This window comes from Papio anubis, chromosome 14 (assembly GCF_008728515.1).
Source record: "Papio anubis isolate 15944 chromosome 14, Panubis1.0, whole genome shotgun sequence".
Classification (NCBI taxonomy): domain Eukaryota; kingdom Metazoa; phylum Chordata; class Mammalia; order Primates; family Cercopithecidae; genus Papio; species Papio anubis.
Genome location: NC_044989.1, coordinates 36986049 through 37007515, shown reverse-complemented (window position 1 = coordinate 37007515; position 21467 = coordinate 36986049). Strand labels below are relative to the sequence as shown.

Below are 21467 nucleotides of genomic sequence, written 5' to 3'. Positions count from 1 at the left end.
GAATTTCAGGATGACTGTTGAATGGTCTGTAAATCCTAGCATGTTCTGTGTTTCTTCTCCTGTATATTCTTTTTTAGTTGGTGGCACTATGAGAATCACCCAAACTAGAAACCTAAGAATTATTTTGGATTCCCTGTTCTGTCACACTGTCCCCACTTACTAATTACCTAGTTTTTTGGTAAAGACTCCCTAAATGTTTCTTGAGTTTACTTTTTCTGCTCTGGCCCTCTCACTGCTTCCCCTGGCCTTAGGTCTTTGTCACTCTTTTTGTCTGCTGAAACAATCCCTTGCCTTTGTCTTGATTCTATCCAATCTGTCTTCTGTACTACTACCAAGCTTACCTTATTAAATACATACTTGATCCTGCTGCCCCTGGAGACAGATTCCTTGTTGCTTTCAGGATAATTTCCAAGTTCCTTAATATGTAGTAGAAATCACATCATAGACTAGATGCCCTCATCCCATCTGCTTCCTGCTTCAAAGTCCACACTCCAGTAATACTGAATTGCTTATATATTTCCTTGCATATCATGCTGTTTCTTTTTTCATGTGGTTTCGTGGGTGCTACCTCCTTGTCAAGCATTCTGTCCCCTTCATCTTCAGCTGGCTGACATCTGTAAATTCTAGGTTTCACTCTCCAAGTTTTCACTCATTCCAGTTACTCTCTGTGCTAACTGATGTCTGTCACTATTGTTGTACTTTCAACCTTGTCTGTTGAGGACTGGGATGGAATTGGGTCTTAATCATATATTTGGCTCCATCATTGAGCATAGTGTCTGACACACAGTGTGTCTTCAATAAATATTTTATGGTATGTGTGACAGAGGGTATAAGACATAATACCATTGACATTTCCAGACTTAACATTTGTGAGTCTTCTTGAAAGTACCACTTCATAGAATCATTGTGAAGATTAATAAAGTTTCCAATTTGACTTTTATCATGAGACTGTGCTTACTTAACCTCCCCACTTCCCTCCCTCTTTCCCTGCATACACTATCACCACATCTCAGTTACTGCTGTTTGAGAATTTGGGATTCCTGTAGATGTCACTTCCTGTCCATTATGAATGTCATATTTTCAGGAATAACTGCCATCCATCATATAGTACGATAAGTGGACAGAAGGAAGTGTAGCCAAAGTGCTAAGGGATTTCAGAGAGGGAGAGGACCTCTCTGTTCACTTCCTCAGGGAGTATGAGTTGTGGTTTCTCCAAAGACGAATGAAATTCAAATGATTTTATATTAACATGCTTTAAAAATATTTAGACAAATGGAAGGACAAAAGGAAGGGGGAGGAAATACTCACTTTTTTTAAGGGGAAAGATACGTGCTTTTAAATTTTAATTTAAAAATTTTAAACTTTACATTTGTATATTTCCAAGCCTGTTTTGATTTACTGTAGCCTGTCAGAAGAATTATAGAAACCAAGAGTCATATTTTATACTGTTACCAGGTGCCGTTGTTTATATATTTTACTTTCTCTGAAATCTGAGTACCTTTGTGATTTTTTTTTTTCTTTCTGATTTTGCATTTTTACTGTTTTGTATAGATCCTTCTGTTTTACGAGGCCCTCTGCTAGGCCACACGGATGCAGTCTGGGGTCTGGCTTATAGTGCAGCACATCAGCGTTTGTTGTCCTGTTCAGCAGATGGCACTCTGCGTGTATGGAATACAACTGAGGTTGCTCCAGCACTAAGTGTATTTAATGATACTCAAGGTACATACTTTAAAAAATCATTTTGCTGAATCCCCTATAAAACAGTTTATTCTGAAAACAAGCAAGCAGATGAATGATTCTCTGAACGCTTTATATTTAATTTGAAAGTTTTTGAAGCAACGAAAGTGTGTTTGTTTGAATTTCCAACCTATGTATAATTTTGTTGTTGTTGTTTTGTTTTGTTGAGATGCAGTGTCACTCTGTCGTCCAGGCTGGAGTGCAGTGGCGCGATCTCAGCTCACTACAACCTCCGTCTCTCAGGTTCAAGCAATTCTCCTGCCTCAGCCTCCAGCACACACCACCACACTCAGCTAATTTTTGTATTTTTTTTTTTTTTAGTAGAGACAGGGTTTCACTATGTTACAGGCCAGGCTGGTCTCGAACTCCTGACCTCAAGTGATTCACCTGCCTCAGCCTCCCAAAGTGCTGGGATTACAGGCGTGAGCCACTGCACCTGGCCTGTAATTTTTAAAGGAATGGTTTTTGGTGAAAGAACACACAGATTTTAGATTTTAAAAAATTAAGATATAATTTATGTATAGTGAAAAACAGGTATTAAGGATACATTTCAGTGAGTCTGATAGATAAGTACACCCATGTAACTCATACATCAATCAAGACATAGAGTACGGGTGTGGTGGCTCACACCTGTAATCCTAGCACTTTGGGAGGCTGAGGCAGGAAGATCACTGGAGGCCAAGAATTTGAGATCAGCTGGGCAACATAGCGAGGCCCTGTCTCTACATTTTCTTTTAAAAAAAAAAAAGACTATATTTGCCCATTCTCGTACCACTATAAAGAAATACCTGAGACTGAGTAATTTGTTTGTTTGTTTGCTTTTAAAATGTTTAATTGCCTGACGGTTCTGTACAGGAAGCATAGCAGCCTTTGTTTGGCTTCTAGGGAGGCCTCAAGCAATTTACAATTGTGGCAGAAGGCAAAGGGACAGGAGGTATGTCTTACATGGCCAGAGCAGGAGGAAGAAGGGGGTGGAACATACTTTTAAACAACCAAATCTTGTGAGAACTCTATCACGAGAATATCACCAAAGGGGAAAATCCGCCCCATGATCCAGTCACCTCCTACCAGGCCCTATCTCTAACCTTAGGGATTACAGTTTGACATGAGACTTGAGTGGGGACACAGATCCAAACCATATGACAGACAGCATATTTCCTTTATCTCCCCAAAGTTCCTTCATGTCTTTCCAAGTCAATCCCCTCCTCTCCTTATCCCCAACCGGAGGTACCCACTGTTGTGATTTCTTCCATCATAGATTAGTTTTATCTACTCAAACTTCATGTAAATGGAATAATACAGTATATGTTCTTTGTATCTTGCTTTTACTCTTCATTATAATGTTTTTTAAATTCATTTGTGTTATATCAATTACTTCTTTCATTTTTATTTGATAGTATTTCATTAAGCCATAATTTGTCTATTCATTTACATCTTGATAGATATTTGGGTTGTCTCTAGTTTTTTGCTATTTTGAGTAAAGCTGCTGTGAACATTCGTATATTTTCATTATAGGTGTGTAGAGACTTAGAAGTAGAATTGCTGGACTTTCAGTTGGATGTTTATTTTACTTTATGTGAAATCACTAAAAAGTTTAAAAAAAATTTTGTGGTTGTTGTACCATTTTACACCTTTGACAGCCATGTATGAGCGTTCCAGTTGCTCTGCATCCTTACAAAAATCTGGTGTTGTCAGTCTCTTTAACTTTAGCCATTCTGGTGGATGTGTAGTAGTATTTCATCATAATGTATTTGCATTTCTTTGATGGCTAATTACGATGAGCATTTCTTTTGTTTGCTTATTGGTTATTTGTATATCTTCTTCTGCAATATACACATTTTTGAACTGTTAGCTTGCTGTAGTTAGATTTTGAGCCAAATGAAAAAAATCAGATTATTATATTCACTTTATACGTTTCCTTCTATTTTTTATGTTTATAAATAAGCTCTAAGTTTTCATGTATTCTAGATGGTAAATAAAAATACCTTCTTTATTCTTGAGCTATTATAACTTCTCTCCAGGCTTTGATGAGTTGTCTTCATATGGTATTTGCATGACTCTAACAATAAATAATTTTAAAATTTACTTTTTAATTTCTCTATTTTTGATGAGCTAACATTCCTAATAAGAGATGGGTTTTTTAAAATGAAGAATTCCCACTATGTCACTCTAAGCTCAAGGTTGAGTGGAAGCAGCAAAATTTGTAATTCATACATGTTTTCCATTTGCTTTCTGAATAAAAGCTTGCATTCCATGAATATATCAGCTGAGTAATAGGGAGAAGATCCGCTAAGCAGGTAAGGGAAATAAATAGACTAGGGCTAAAAGTTGCGAAGAAATAATCTCCAATGATTAGTTATGAGCTAATTCTCATTCTTACGGTAAGCCTTGTTTGCTTCTTAAGGAAACCATGTCATTATTTGTTTTGCTATATGTTAAGTGCATTGTCAAGTAGATGGTTTAATTGCCATTCTATTTCAATATGTTCTCTTTCAGAATTGGGAATCCCCGCCTCTGTGGATCTAGTAAGCAGTGACCCGAGCCATATGGTAGCATCATTCAGCAAGGGATATACAAGCATCTTTAACATGGAAACACAACAACGCATTCTCACTTTAGAATCCAATGTAGATACAAGTATGCATACCAATTTTAAATAGTCTGTGTTTATTTTTTTAACATAATCAAAATTATAACTACTAGAGTCAGCTGTGAAAACTATTTGTCATTATAAAGCTTTCTGTCTCTTAAATCTCAGAACACAGTTACTTAGAAGGATGTAATTATTTACCTTTTAAGAATTTGGGTTAAGTTTATGTACATTTATAACTATACTGTTTGAAATAGCATTTGAGCTATTCCAAAAATGGGTCAAGTTTTATTTTATACTAAATGATTAATTTTCAATTCTATTTGAAGAAAGCCTTATTTATTCTGAATAGGAAATAAAATATTTTTTGTTTCTCATAATTTCATATTTTAAATCAACTTAATTTTATATTAATAGTGTGATTTGGTACAGCTCAATACAGATCATGTTGTGGCACTCAGAATTCCAAACCTGAAGCATCTTATTGGATGCAGGAAGTCAGGAAATAAATGCTTTTTCAGGTTATGAAGAAGATATTACAGACTCTTTTTTGCTTTTTGGCTTTCTTTACCATTGCTTGCTGTCTTTAGCCATAATCCAGACAATCACAGTTTAGGTTGCAGTTGATGAAGAATACCACATACAGATACTGTTGTTTTAATCTGAGAACTAGCTTTAAAAGTGATTACATGTTGGGTGTGTGTACGTCCATGTGTGAACATGTCCATGCATATGTATACATATATTGTTGTGTTATTCTCACTCTCTGTCTCTCAAAAAGTTTCTTTATTCCATTGTGTTTTTCATCGTTTTCCCTTCCTAACCTGTTGTTCATTGTTTTCTTCTGATATGCGGAGACTTGTGTGGGGAAGTAAGCCTGAATAGAACTTTGAGCTACTTGGATGTAAACAAGAGAGACAGGAAAATAAAAACTGAGATGATAGATTTGGAAAAGGAGAATATCACCAAGAAATTACAGGTTTTAGACACTCAATAAATTTAAAATCACATTTAAATATATGATCCAAAGCTACAGTAGTAAAAGTAAAAACTAATATGAAATTAGAAAGGATGAGAACATTTTTGTAATTACCTTCAGAGATTATATGGCCAATTCGTGAACATCCTGAGTGGAAATAGTGCTTTTTAATGACTGCAGGTTAATAAGATGTCAAGTCTGGTAGATAAGATGGATAAAGAGAACTAGGCAAGTGAGTCCATATTTTCCCCCAAGAGATGTGACCCTAAATTAATAGGACTTTTTACCTGACACTGGAAATATTTTGAAAAAAACTTCCAAGAATATTTTTAACAAAGGCAACATTACTGGAATAAATGATCATTATTTTGAGTTGTAATATGTCCTGACATTTTCTAAATTATGTTTTTTACTTTTAAAGTTGCATAAAGCAAACTTAAATTAGTCTCTTACTATGTTTTACTGTGAACTACCCCTTGCTATTTATATTTGATTGTGTTGTTCTGTTTTGGAATTTAGCATTTTTTTAAAAAAAAAATGAAAAGACCAAACAAGCTTCAAGGTGAAAGTGAATTTTATATAGAGTTTAAAGTGATGAAGGATGTTTGTTAGAATAGGAATAAATTACCCTTCTTCTCGTTGATGTCAGTGGCGATTTGACTGTGATAAAGTCAAAGATAGTTGAAGCAGATATGTCACAAGCTGGGTATGAGTAGTGTTCTTTGCATTCTGCCTACTTCTCTGATTTGTCATCAAGTGGAGAAGCTTCCTTAAAAGTATTACCAAATAAGAACTTTCTTTTGCCTGTTTCCATGATTTGATTTCAATCATATTTATTTTCTAGCTCTCAAAGCAATTGAGACTATTCTCTAAAACATCTCTCTCAGAATATATGGGATACTTCACTTAAAGTATTTCTTTTTTTGTTGTTACTGTTTTTCTCTTGCTGGACTTTACAACAGGTATTGCTCAATGGAGTATTATCTGTGGAGGAAATAATGCATAGTCTGAATTTTGTGAATAAGCATCTCTTTGTTTAGGATCTAAATCAGGTGTAACTAAGAACTTATTCCACATGGTCAAGTGAGTTTTTGTTTATATATATATATATATATATATATTTTTTTTTTTTTTTTTTTTTTGAGACAGAGTCTCGCTCTGTTACCCAGGCTGGAGTGCAATGGTGCGATCTCAGTTCACTGCAACGTCCACCTCCTGGGCTCTAGCGATTCTCCTGCTTCAGCCTCCTGAGTAGCTGGGACCACAGGCATCTGCCACCATGTCTGGTTCATTTTTGTATTTTTTGTAGAGACAGTTTCACCATGTTGGCCAGGCTGGTCTCGAACTCCTGACCTCAAGTGATCCGCCTGCCTCGACCTCCTAAAGTGCTGCGATTACAGGCGTGAGCTACCATGCCCAGCCACGTTTTATATTTAAATAACAGGCTGGGTAATTACCTGCCACTATCTTTGGGAAGAAACTATCTTCAGTTTTTAAGATGTCATATTTCTAGGAGCCACATGAAAATTCTGTAAGATTAGACTGTTTTTAGCTGTATTTTCTATTATGTGAATATAAACTTGTAATACCTATTCTAGGGTTCAAAAATTTTTTTAAACACTTTATTTTGAAATAATTTTAAACTTGCAGAAAAGGTACAAAAACAGTATAAGAACTCCTGGCTACCCTTCACACATATTTAGCAGTTTTTAACATTTTGTCACATTTACTTTTTCACTCTATATATGTGTATAATTTTAACTTCTGAACCGTATGAGAGACATCATGCTCCTATCCCCTAGATCCTTTAGCGTGTAATTCCTAAGAACAAGGACATTCTCTGATGTAGTGTATTACAATGATCAAAATCAGGAAACTTAACATTGACACAATACTATTATCTGAGTTACTATTTATATTCAAATTTTGACAGTTGTCCCAGTAATATACTTTACAAGGATGTCCCTTTCTCTCCCTGGACCATAATTTAATTTTTAAAACTTTGACATACCTTCAATTAGTGTTTTCTTTTTGTCAGTGTTTCTTTTCTCTTAAAAAAAGCCTAACAGAAATCACTGAGGTTTTAAATTACTGATTTCTTTTTAATAAAAGCCTTTCAGGAAGAATGTGTGATCATTTAGGAACCAATTTTGGCAGTTGTGTGATCTGCATGAACCATCAGGTTGGGAGAGAGTTAGAAGTTAGAATAGGTACTGATATTGTCACCTGATTGTGGAGGAGTCACAACTTTTTCTGAACCTTGATGTGTTCACTGTAATATGGGCTTGATATGTGCTTTCCTATTGCATTGTGTATATAATTGAAGTTTCTTTGGAACTTACTAACAAAAAATACAGTTAGGATGCTGACTTTTAGGATTCCAAACCTGGTTCTGTCAAATGATGACCATTTCTATTATGATGAGGAAGAGTGAAAAAGGGATTTAAGGATTAAGAAGCTCTCTTTGTCATATTTATCTTTAGATGATAACGATGTGATACAAAACATTGTATGCAAAAAGAGCTGAGATTTAAATTTGAGAATTACCTCCCTGTAAGTGATGATAGAACTTACTTATATTAAAGTAGCAAAATCTTACAGAACATTGTAGAATGAACAGTGTTAGTGGTTCTAGACTAAGCCTTAGGTGGCACCCACATATAGCAGGAAATTATAATTTATAAATATTTCCAGATTTATCAGTATAGTATAGCTCTTTCCTAACATTGAAATTTTGAAAACAATCACAGCATAAATAAACTAAAAACAAATAATAAAAGTCACATTATTTACTTTTTCTTTTTCTTTTTCTTTTTTTTCTTTTTTCTTTTTCTTTTTTTTCTTTTTTCTTTTCTTTTTTTGAGACAGAGTCTCGGTCTGACACCTAGGCTGTGGAATACAGTGGCACAATCTTGGCTCACTGCAACCTCTGCCTCCCAGGTTCAAATGATTTTCCTGCCTCAGCCTCCTGAGTAGCTGGGACTACAGGCATGCGCCACCACACTCGGCTAATTTTTGTGTTTTTGGTAGAGACAGGGTTTCACCATGTTGGCCAGGATGGTCTCGATCTCCTGACCTCGTGATCCACCTGCCTTGGCCTCCCACCTTGCTGGGATTACGGGCCTCAGCCACCACGGCCAGCCTACTTTTTCAGTCTCTTAGGCAGATAATTTAGTTCTTCTTTATGTGAAAAATATCTTTGACTAAATTGTGTTGCTTTTTAATTTTTTCTTTTTAGCAGCCAACTCTTCCTGCCAAATAAATAGAGTCATCAGTCATCCTACTCTTCCGATCAGCATCACTGCTCATGAAGACAGGCACATCAAATTCTATGATAACAATACAGGTAAGAATTTACTAAGAATTGATTTTTATTAAAGAAAAAAAATCCCTACCACAAGTAGGCTAATTTTGGTGTTTGTTGGTGGTTTCGTAGTCAGGGAATAGGCACTGAAACACAGATACTCTCCCGGCTCAGTTTCTCTTCATTCCATCCAAATCTGCTAAGACTAGTACAGAATCATTTTGGTTTATTTAATAGTGAGCAGATGCTATATGTAGGCTTTAGAGCCAAGGTTATCACTAGGGACACCAGGAAAAATTCACTCAAATACCAATAAAAATGATCTGTTGCTGTGATCTGTTGTAGTAGTATATATTGGGGAAAAGTAGAAACATTGGAAATAGAGGCATATGGTCATTATGTTGTTCAATTATTGAATAGCATTATTCAATATTCAATTATTCCGTTATCAAATAGCCTTTTTTAGTGTTGCAGATGGAAAACCTCCAGGTCATTGTATTCGTTTTTCCATGGACTAATATTTTCTGTGTTATAAAACTGACTAGTTGGTCCTCATTGATTTGAATTGTGCATGGAGACTTGCCCAAGTTTTATTTTACTACATTTCACCAGTATAAAGGAAATTTAGGAAGCGTTGTGCTGGGAGAAAAGCACCGTATATTAGCTGCCATATTTATCTAAGTATCTGCCTTTAACATGTTGACTTTTGGTGACTTTGTTTAGCTGCTGGTGATGAATATTTAATGTTTAAAATTTTTTTCTATATGTTGTATCCACCAAAATTATGGCCATGTTTTCTTTCTGTCCCTTTTTCCTTGCCTCATTGTTTTCTCTCTGTGAATTTGAATTCTGTGTTTCCACAACTCATAAGTTGCCAGTAGCTAAAGAATGCAAAGTAGGTGATTAATAATGTCTACGTTCTAATTAACAAATGTGGCTTAAGGGGTGTGTGTAGAAATTACTGACTTCCATATTGTGGATTAAAAGACAAAAGTGTAATCTAAAATTTGAGCTTTTTTGGTTTTCCGTGTCATTGCCATGACTAGAGGCGAGAGGGGAGACATGTTGTTTTAGTTGATGGAAAAAGCTGTTCATACAGTAAGCACACAGAGAGGGATGACTGGAGAAACCAGCATGACATGGTAACTGGCATATATAGACGATGAGGAAAGGCATTAATAAGGAATATCCATCTCTTTTTCCAAAGGCAAACTGATCCACTCGATGGTAGCCCACCTAGAAGCTGTTACAAGTTTAGCAGTTGATCCTAATGGCCTTTACTTGATGTCTGGCAGTAAGTACCTCAACTGTGGATTATTTATTTGTCCTTACCATTTTCATGTTAATGTAATTTTTTCCTTTCAATTTTTTTTGGGTATAGGTCATGACTGTTCAATACGTTTATGGAATCTAGAAAGTAAGACGTGTATCCAAGAATTCACAGCTCATCGAAAAAAGTTTGAAGAATCGATTCATGATGTAGCTTTCCACCCATCCAAATGCTATATAGCCAGTGCTGGAGCTGACGCACTGGCTAAAGTCTTTGTATGACGCAATGTATCATCTTCACCTTCTAGCTGTTTATAAGTAATCAACTGCACAAAAGAGATACAGAAAACGAGGGCAAGAATCAACTCGTCCTGCCCTTTTGTTCTGCTGAAGGAGCACAGAGAACATTTGTTGAAGTATAGTTTTGCAATTCATATACTGTTTTCTAAAACTAAGGTTTGTTCAGGTTGCTGCAAGCTCAGCTGAATCTGTGAGCCTGAGGTCTGTTTCAAATTTCCCCCAGTAGGCATCTTTATTTCTGAGGTTGTTCTAATTCGCTAGGCAGGCCTGAGCGAATACAAGTTTAGCTTGTCCCTGTTGAGTAAGTAGGGCATGCTACAATGGATAATTAAAAAGCTTGATAGCTGGGACTGAATAGAAGAAAACGGGAAAGTTAGACCAAGTTCTCCCCTGCGAAATCTTATTAAACACATTAAATAGTCAAAATAGTAATCTTTATCATATCTGCCTTATTAACCCCTTTTGTGTATAATGACCACACAGTGTTAAGCTGAGTTTTTAATTTGGCTCTCCTTTCAACTGTTCACATAAAGCACCTGCAAAGTGTTTTACCTGTTAGGGGGAGAAAAATGCAATAATATGTTAAATATATTATTATTCAGAAATGCTAAACAAATAGTTTGCAAGCAGATTTCTATATTGTATTACAGTTTTGAAAATAGATTTGGTATCATTCTGAAGTTTAGCTATCAAGCATTCACCATTGTGAAGAATAGTTGATTGACTCTGCTTTTACTAACAGATTTAACTTATTCAGGTTTGAAATTCTGTTTATTTTTAAGGGTAAACAGGGCATATTTCTTTAATAATTTCTATTTAAAATTCACTTTATTCATGTGACATTTATAGTACCAGAGTGATTATTTCATACCAATGAAATCTTACTTTTCAGTGACTGAAAAGATAGAAGTTATTTGCTAATAGTCATTTATCAGCACCCACCTAATCATGCTTCAGATAATCTGTGCTCTTTCTTCTTTGTCATATTCAAGTTATCTGACATCTACCAAGAATAGTTCATAATTATTAAGAGTCCAAAGAGTATGGTTAACTTCACACAGCTGCTTTTGCAGAAGTACTAATAAAAACGAATGTTTTTTACCCTAGAAGTCCTCTATTAATCTCTCTAAGAAGAATCTCCTGGAAATCTGGATGAAAGAGTTTAATGCCAAATATTGGCTAAAAAGTTCTGTCTTTCTCCCTATTCCTCCCCTGTTGTTTAATTGAGATATATGTGTTTTAATGGGCAGTTTATCTGTATTGTTTCTAGGGAAATCCACACCTTGAAAGGCCAGGTTTCCCCAGCCCAACTTACCTGTGACCCACCTACATGTGGTCAACTTTTGGGATTCTGAGGACCCCGCTGTCTAGACCTAGTCCTCTGTCATACCTTATTTCTGTAGCCGTTATGTCTCTCTTCATACTCTTTCTTCTTTGTCCCAAATGACAGAGACCAATCTAGAAATTGGAAATAAATTGTTAATGTCCAACTTGCCACCAAAAATATAAATAGACTCTTAGATTTTAAAAATATTAAATCTATAAATATTTTAACCAGTTAAAACAATTTCTACATATTCCATTCCCCACATTTTCCATCGTCACAACAATGATGCTCCTCATGATATGTACATCTCCTTCTTGAGAAAGTATGCTGGTGGTGATGTGGCTAATGATTGACAGTATTTTTGTAAAATTTCTGCTTGTTTGCCTCTGGAATTCTGCGTTATACAGGCAGATTTTCTTTAAAGCTAAAGACCTGTGCTAAATTTGCATGATTTTCATACAGATTTGCTGTAGTATTTTAATACAGCTACCTTTTCATCGCATCTTTGTGCTTTGGTTAACAGGCAAGCTCAAGAGACTCCATTGTGTACTTAAATGAATTGACCTACACATGGGCTATCAGGTGAATACTTATATTTCCATGCAAATACAGGGTTCCATATTGTGTTCAGTAAATTTGTTTTGGTTCTTCACAGTGAAGAAAGAATGTTTCTAACCCAACATTTGTAGAAGGATACTGGAAAATTCCTTCGAGGAAGGAAGGAAGGAAGTTGCCTTTACTTGGTGTGTTTGTGATGGATGACCACAAAGCTATTGGTCTACCAGTTATTGTTTTAATTACCTTCTAAGATCTTCAGTACCTGCTTTACTAATGTCACTGAAATTCTAAAAACCAAGACATTCTTCCCCTGTTCATTTTATGCTTCATGGTTGAAATTTTTCTGTCAGTAAGTGGAAAATAACCATGAGATACATTGACTGTAGTGCAAATGGAACTGTTGAAAGTTCCTTAGAAAGCCAGTGCTGTGGCATTGGAGACTACAGAGAGAGTCTTCTCTACCAGCAGTGCATGATCTCAGCCTAGAAATGAGCCAAAGCTGTCTTCCAACCAGAGTAGCATATACATGTGTCTGACTTTTCCCCTAGCCTGTTGAACATTCAATGAAAATTCACGGAATGAACAAATTCAATGTTTAAGCAGCCATTGAAATGCTTTCATAGAGCTTCATTTGTAAATATCTTGTTTGAAATGTATTGGAATAGTATGAAAATTAGCAGGAGGTTTGGATCCCTGCCTTATTTTCATATGCTATGGATACATCTCTGGGAGCTTGCAGCACCCTTCTCAAAACTCAACTGTCATATGGAGCTCATTTGCTACTCAAACCATAGACAGATTATTTAACAGAAGTGATATAATGACCTTCAGTATTTTTCTATTGAACAAGTTTAACAACTTTTGCCATTAAACAAATACTTAGTTATGCAAAGTATTTAGCTTTTATAATCATTTTAGTTATGACTAAAAGGGGGGAAATTGAGCTGCATCACTGATGATGAACTTTGTGAGAAATTTTTTTTTTAATCTGACTTTCGTTCCTTCAATATTCTTGCTATAAATTTCTTTTGGAGATAATGAAGATTTATTTGAAAATGTCTAAAATGTATGTATATTTTATAAGTATATATTATATATATTGTAAAAATATATATAATATATAAACTATATATATATATATAAAAAAACCATAGGTGCATTTTACTGTTTTGTATTTTCATTTTTGGAGGTAGTATACACAGCAGATGATGATGAGTATGATGAGTGTTGTGCTGTTTGCTTTTGCAGTATAATATATAGTTCTAAATGTTTAAATTACTGTATATACAATATTCATTATAGGCTAGCATGCTTGTTTTAAAGACTGTCATTCTAGTGTATTAAAATCTGAATGTAAGAAAACCTGGCTATTCAAATGTGAATTGAAAAATATTTCATTCTTAGTACTGAACTATTTCCATTGAACATTCAGGCTTTTTAACAAAAACAAGTATCATCAAGAAGGCAATAGCTAGAAAATGAGAGGTGCCTTTAAAAAACAAAAACAAAAAAAAACAAATGCAGCCTTACAGTGAGGATGAAGATTGAGTTGGGGGCGGGGGTGGGAGGGGGGGGCACAGAGAGAGAGTTAATGTGTGTGTGCATGCATGCGTGTGTGTATGTGTGTTTACCAATCTGTGAAGGTCCTGATTTGTGACCATCAATGTCTTTTTAATGTATCTGCTCAACTTCTAGGACTTCAGGGGACATTTCATGCGCTTTGTGCTCTTGAGCACCATATATACTTTCCAAGAATTTTGAATGTGAATTCCTAGAAATTTCAGTAGAGAAAAAAATAGCTATGCTTTAATTATAGTACAGTTCAGGTAGAAGGAGAAATTATTGGTTCACCAAAATTATGGAATCTCATTAATGTTGGCTAAGTAAATGTAACTTTTTAAAGGCTCACTTTTTAATACTTCATGTATTTCCCTCTTACAAAACTGCATGTCATGAAGTTCTTACATGATAAAGATTCAACTAGTAAATATTTTTAGGTTAAATACCTGAACTAGTTAAAATTCCACCTAAAAAGAGTCTTAAAATATTTAAATGGCATCTCTCATATCTACCTCTTTGTCATTGCTGCCATTTTAACTGAAGCAAATCTTTATGACATCTGAAATGACGGTTGGATGCAATTTAAAAAAATCTATGTTGGTGCTTTTCTCAGGCTTTGTCATTTAAGTTATATTGTATTAAGATGTCACAAATCAGATTGAAAGGCTTAGAATTAATTTTGTTTTTCTTTGAAAGAATTGCTTAAAATTAACCATCAATGTTGTTAGTGAGTGGAGATACTGAATCTTTCATTGGTGTATGTCTGTGTGATGTTTTCAACCAATAGCCAAATAATTATTGAACTTAAATGAAAAAGAGTTCTGAGTATAATTTTATTCAGATTACTTTATTCTTTGAAAGTGACTACAAGACGATTAAGTACATAATCATTCATTTTATTTACTCAGAAGTTGCCTCTCCATTACTGTTAACTTGTTTAGTTATTTATATAATTGCAGTACTTTAAGTGTTGGACACTGGGATTCAGGTTGTACAAAGTAGTAGCTGACAAAAAATATGTATATTTTTGTGAAATGTATCAAACCCTAAAGTTCATTTTAGAGAAAGGCCCAGAAAACATATCTGTGTTTAAAAACAAAGGACAGGTCATTCGTCAATAATTTGAATCATTTTTACTTTTGCCAGTACAAACTTTGTAATTGGCCATATCCATCATCCAACTGGATCTTCATGTCAGTGTAAGGGATGCCAGGTTGACAAAGTATTTAACAGTTCCTTTGCATCAGTTTTTGGTTTTTGTTTTTTGTTTTTTTTAATTCTATAGAAAGTAAATGTTAGGCCAAACAGATCCCTAGATCCCACTCATTGATTCTGGCAGTATTCCTAAAGTGGTGCTTAGGGGGTCAGAATTTTCTGGATCTTTGCTAATCCAAGCTTTAGATTTAATTTAACTGGGACCACATGCTTGTCATCCCTCTGATGCAAATTTTCAAAATCATTTTAATTTAGATTCTGATGTCTGCCTGGGTTTTTAACAGGCTGTGAACCAGTGAGTGCCTTGTTAATGTAGAATGATTTTTTTTCACCCTGGGTGGGTGTTAGTTAGCTCCTCTCTGAAAATGTCTCAGAGAATGGTATTTTAATTGACTTGTAGAGAGCTGCTAAATTTGTTATTATCAGCAATCAGAAAGTCTTTGGTCTACCACACATCTCCCTCCCTACTATCTCTTCATTGTTTGGCTGAAGTTTGCCTCTTGTGAGAAAACAATACAACTCCCCTTCTCCACACACTTTTTTTCTAGCCCAGATTAATAGGTATCCCCTACCCCCATCCCAACTCTATGATCTCATACCTGTTTTTAGGAGGAACCTCTTCTTTTTAATAGTGAAATATGCTGGTTATTTTATGTTTTCTCAAGTTCAGTTCACTAGAGCTGGCCACAGGGTGTCATCAGTTCAGATTCCTAAATAATCCTTTCTCTCCACACCCAATCCTCCAGCTGGTGAGCCCTGGGCCAGATTGTTTGATCTTCAGGTATTTTAAATTTTAGTTACATCAATTAATGTAAATTAATCCAAATGCTAATTTTTGTGGTGCAAGAAGTTTCTTTTGTAAATTCAGGGTATGGATAAGCTAATTAAGATATCCATCTTTGGTGGCTCTAAGTGTATTATTTGTTTTTAAATAAAGTGTACAAATATAGATAACGTGCTATAGGTGTCTCATGAATTGGAATATTTGTCAGATTTGGGATCTAGCTGTGACTTTACAGTGAATCAGTTAAATTAACATAGTCTCATTTGGGGCTTTTGGGGGAGGAGTCTTAGAGGGGTGCAGAGAAATAAAAGGATATTAGACAAAGTATATGTGAGTCCAAAATTAATGAACCAGTCTTAATTACTGATTGTGAGGAAGGAGAAGTTTATAGAGAATTTGGGCCTCTGAAAAGCCAGTCAAATTAAAATACCTTCTAGGATTGGGTCAGTGATACTTTCAGAGACACATATGTTTAATGAATAGGTTTTATGTTTTTCAAATGTTCAGTTTAAATGGCTTTTAAAATTTATACACGTATATAAATACAGTGTTTTTATTTTTTCTTTGGCTACTTAACAGACACACACAAGCCTTCCACATTCCTTGCCCCTTCAAATCAACATTATTTTTCAAGGCCTGTGGCCTGCCCAGAACTCACAATCTCTTTGTTCCAGTCTAGATCCACAATACAGTATGAAATTTAAAAGGCACTTCTGGTGTCCTTGAAACTATCCACCATTGTTGGTGTTCTGTATGCTGGTATATTAATGAGTATTATATCCTTTGGTATATACACACATTTTCAGTAGTGTTGGAAACATCTCTTTTACCTTTTAATGAGGACTGAGATTAGCTTGAGTAATTTTGGAGTAATCTATCTCAGGAGGTCATTAAGACTCCAAAAATTATTCATGGATTGATGAACCCCCTGGGGTCAGCCTAAGATTGCCAGGTAGTGTTTTGACCTCCTCTAGGTTTCCCAAGATCACTGATGTTTTGCAGGGTCCCAGCATTGTCCTGGCATATAAAATATTCCCAGAACACCTGGGGAGTCGAGCATACCTTTTCACCTAAACATTATAATCATGGAGCATCTCTCCGCCTGTTACTTCTCAGGACAACCAGAACACTCCAGTTCTGTAAAGAAGCACTGACATACGGCTCTGCAACTCTGAAAATTGGAATCCGTTTTCTGAAATACAGATTTTAACTAAGTTTCGTATACTTTCAAAACCAAACAATTCAAAATCCACCAAACAAAATGACTCACTCCAACTACTTCCCTTTGGAAGTGGAACCAAGACAGTAATTTTTCATGCATAAACAAAATTAACTTAGAGCAAAAGTAATTTTATCAGAAAGTTTATTTTGGGTGCTGGATAACTAGGTGAGTGTGGGGAAAGAAGTACCTTACCAAAAAGGAGAAGCAGCTGGCCCTGTGGCTGGAGCCATATTGTCTTCCACTTCAACTTCAATGGGCTGGCAAGATACCATTTCTGACCTCAAAGAATGAATGGTTCCAATTCTGGCTTGTCATTAGTCCTTGTTAACTAAATTAAATATTTTAAGGAAATATATCAAAAGTATCCTAGAGCCCCCTGGCAAAGTGTCAGAGGGAATAGTTTTCATTTTATTTTAGGAGGCTGTAAAAACATAAGCCCAAGTATTTTGTATCGTCTGCATATGTCAGGATGAAGACCAGGCATGTAAGAAATATCCTAAAGTAACCAAGTGATAATCTCATGAAAAAATATGAGAAGAATTTTTACAGAGTGAGTTCTCTTTTGAATGGTTTTCACTATGCTGTTAAAAACATTCTTTTAAATGTACTTACATCTTTTTCTATAGCCCATATATTTCAGAATATCCTCTTGATAGAATAATATCACTCCATATGATTTTTAGAAAAAGAAAAACTCAGTGGTCTCATATCTTTTGACAGTTGTTTGTGAATAATACCCTCCCCCACAACCTTCCCAGTACTCAACTGCTGTGTAGGAATGCTTTCTTATGCGGTAAATATCTCAGTATTTTGCTGCCTGGTATTTGTTCAGTTTCCTTGTATATCTCCAGGTCAGAAGGAATCAGGCTTTCTCCCAACTCTGACACTTTCAGACTTTCTTTTATTTCTTTTTGGTCAGCCTTTTAACAAGAAAGACAATAAGCTCCTTTTGTCAGAATCAATTTGATTTAAAAAAAAAAGACTACGCTCCTTATTTCTCATTGCTGTAGAATACTTAGGAATACACATGTACTAATTACAATTTAAAAGTAAGAGAATCTTTAGAAACATCATTGCTTTCTGGGGGTATTTTGAACTTGAAGGTCGCAGTTCCAGGCAATTTTGTGCCCTTGAGGTGTCCAATTGATAATATAGCTTGCCTCTGCTAATAAATACACAAAAGTTTTATTTCCTGTGATTTTCAGAAATTATTTTTGGAATAGAAAGATTAATAAGGAATATGTGATTTTTATCTCCTGCATTATCTTTCAAAATCTTCTGGATATTTTTTGAGGCATGAGGAGCAGGTAATTAGATTTTTTTTTCCAAATGCCTTGATTCTCTCCCTTAACCCAGATTTTACATTTATGCATTGCTCATTTGTCACCTGCAAAAATAAAGGTTAATGATTGTTTGCTTCTGTCTGTATAAGCTCCATAAGGCACAGATCATGTTTGTTTTTCGTGCCTGGTGCCTTGCCATATCAAAGGTACCCTATAAATATTTGTTGGCTGAGTAATCAGAGAGCCCATTTCAAAATCTAAATCTATCCAAATCATCAAAGACCAAAAAAAAAAAAAAAAAAAAAAATCTCTGACAGCTGATGTTCAAATGCATTTAGTTCTGTAGAGCTTATCCTGAGATTGAGGTCTTCACCTTGACTGGGGAGGAATTTGGACTTTACTTCACAGGTGGCAACAAAATGCCTGAGTAGCAACCTCTTTGTACTGCACAGTTCCAGTCCTGCCTGCATGAAAACTGAGCAGAGTATGTTGGGGACAGGAAGGTGTCCCTAAACCCTGTTGATGACCTCCCATCTATCCCTGCACCCCCATATCTCCTCTGCTCATCCCCTGTTCCCCACTGGCCTCTGATCAGTTGATGGGGAGATTTTCTAGCCTGGAACCTGAGCCTGCCTTGATTGTCCTAGGCTCCAAACAGGTCCACTTCCACACTCTTTCCTTGCAACCCACAGATGGCCCTATTGACTGCTTTTGTCCAAGGAGAAAGAAGAACCTCCCAGTGGAATCTTGTCAGGAAAGGCATCCCTCTGGGGAGCTTTCTTTGGAGATGAAAACTCTGGGACAAAGTTCCTCAGGATGCTCTCAGGCTGGTTTTTGTCTTGAAGATTTTATAGTAATTATACCAATGTTTATTAACTCTCCTAGGAACATCTCTGTCATTGGTTTTCTGACAGCACTCCAGCAGGGCCCAGGGCTTTAGCTGAACAGTGCAGTTGTTTTAGGAATAGTCAACAAGTTAGAGACCAATTTAATGTTTAAATCATTAAAAGAATCATCAACAGCAAATTACATATGAAATATTCAATGAATCTCAAACTTATATACCATGTAAGAACTATCTGTCATTAAAATTACTAAAAATACGATTCCTTTAAGATCAGTTCAACACGGAAGAAAGAGCAGGAATTTGGCCTGGAGTTAGGACATTTATTGTCTGTTAGATTTTAGACAAGTCAGCTCTTCTAAATTGGCTTCTCATCTGTGAAATGGGGATAACAGATCTGCCTAATTAGGTTGATTTGAGATAACGGATGTAAAACACCTAATAAAATAAGCATCCAGCAAATAACTATTGTTCACTCTCTGAATACAGACTTCTGGTCATGTAGTTGTGTCACACTCCTGATAGCTTCTGGAACATCAAGGTTTTAGGGGAGAGAGGATAAAATGAACATTAAGAGTAGCAGAAGACTACTTTCCTTAATACTTGAGTGCCAGCTATATGCCAGACAGTTCTAGTTGCTGGCAGTCAGCAGTAAACAAAAACTTTATCTGATGCAGCACACACATTCCAGGTGGGGGAACAAGTGAAATACATGGAATATTAGTGATAAGTGCAGAGGGGAAAAAAATAGAGCAGGGAAGGGGGATGGTTTGATGTTTTTCAGGTTAAAGTGACACAAATTAAATGCAAAAAATTAATAAATGCATAAAGGTGCATAATGGCAAAACTAATCATGTCCCATCATACCCCTTCATTCCTACCTCCCTGATATGTATTTTTCTAATTATACAAATATGTATACCTAATTATTACATATGGGGTTTTATTCTACATGTTACACTGTACTTGCTTTTTCTAATATAATGTGTATCGTGAGCACCTTACAAATCTATAAAGGTATCTCAGATTTCTCTAAGTACACACATACAGTCTAACATTAATGAGAAGATATTTTGGTGGGCAGTTTGCTTTAAATAAATAGGATCATGTACATTCTCTGCATCTTGCGTTTGTCATTTAACAATATATGATGAGAATTTCTCTAAGTCTATCATAGCTCTTATTTCCTTTTTATTATTACAATAAACATTCCTGTGTATATGTTTGTCACTATGATGGTTTTACATCTGCGGAATAGATTCCCTGGAGTAGGATTGCTGCATTGAGGAATATGTATATTTAAATTTTTAACTAAATATTGACAGATTGTTTCCAAAAGTGGCTGGAACAGTTTGTATTTCCATCAGTAAATGTATAAAAACACTTTTCCCTTAATACTCATGGCAATAACTATTGTAACATTAAAAAATACATAGAAAAAAGAAAAAAATCCTGGCGGATGTAGTGATTTTTCAGTGTTATTTTGATTTCCATTTTCCTGACTACTATAAATAGACATCTTTTCAAATGTTTGTTGGTCATTTGGATTGCACTTATAACTGAATTATCTATTAGTATCTCAAAGTTCTGTAGGTTAGAACTCCAAGGAAACTCAACTGGGCTCTGTTCAAGGCCCAGCAAGGCTGAACTGAAAGTGTCTTCCAGGGTGGGTACTTAACTAAAGCTCTGAGGAGGAATTCACTTCCAATCTCATTAAAGTCAGGATGGAGGTCCCTGTCTCCTAGCTGACTGTCAAATCTGATCCCTTAGAGGTTGCTCCATGGTCCCTTGCACGTGGTTCCTTCCACCTTCAAAGCTTGCCAGGGTGCATCAAATTATTTTTATACTTTGACTCTACTTCTACCAGCAAGAGAAAACTCTGCTTTTAAGGGCTCTTGTGACTAGTTTATAAGCACACCCAGATATGTTAAGGTCAACTGATCAGTAGCTTTAATTACATCTGCTAAGTCCCTCTGCCCTGCAAGGTAGCATCACCCATGGAAGTAACATGAGGAGCAGAGTTCATGGGGGCCATCTTAGAGTTCTGCCTACCACAAATATTCATAGTTATACCTTTATACACATGTTTTAATTTTTATTCTTATTTTTGGTCCATATGTTTCTACCGTTTGTCTTTTTAATTAACTGGTTTGTAAAAGCATTTTGTATATTGTACAATATATATTCAGATTTTCTGCTCTTGGATGCAAACATTTTTTTTCAACTCTTGTAAGTTGTCTGTTGACCACATTCATAAGTACTTTTTCCAAATAAAACTTTACCATTTGAATTTCACTTGAGTGAATTGCATATTTGCATTTAAAATGTTTATTTTGTCATTCATTTTTATTAAAATTGTGCCCATGTTTCCACTGTGTTTTTTAAAATTTGCAGGTGCTCTTTTTATACTACCTGTAAACCCTTTTTCTTATTATTTGCAAGTGTTTTTCTCCAAAACTGTATTATTTTTGTTGACCATGTTTATAATGCCTTTT

At 35.4% G+C, this 21467-nt stretch overlaps 1 protein-coding gene across 4 annotated transcripts in view; it reads left to right on the top strand.

Annotated features, from left to right (window-relative positions):
- Positions 1-21267, top strand: part of STRN (striatin) — a 130076-nt gene extending 108809 nt beyond the window's left edge. For 3 of the 4 annotated variants that reach the window (XM_031655070.1, XM_031655072.1, XM_031655073.1), the window contains 5 exons: positions 1552-1719; positions 4234-4374; positions 8545-8652; positions 9818-9904; positions 9992-21267. In XM_031655070.1, coding sequence (XP_031510930.1) covers positions 1552-1719; positions 4234-4374; positions 8545-8652; positions 9818-9904; positions 9992-10161 — 674 coding nt within the window. In that variant the 3' untranslated portion in view covers positions 10162-21267. The remainder of the gene's footprint in view (positions 1-1551; positions 1720-4233; positions 4375-8544; positions 8653-9817; positions 9905-9991) is intronic. The other variant, XM_031655071.1, reaches the window with a different exon arrangement.
- Positions 21268-21467: the final 200 nt, after the last annotated feature.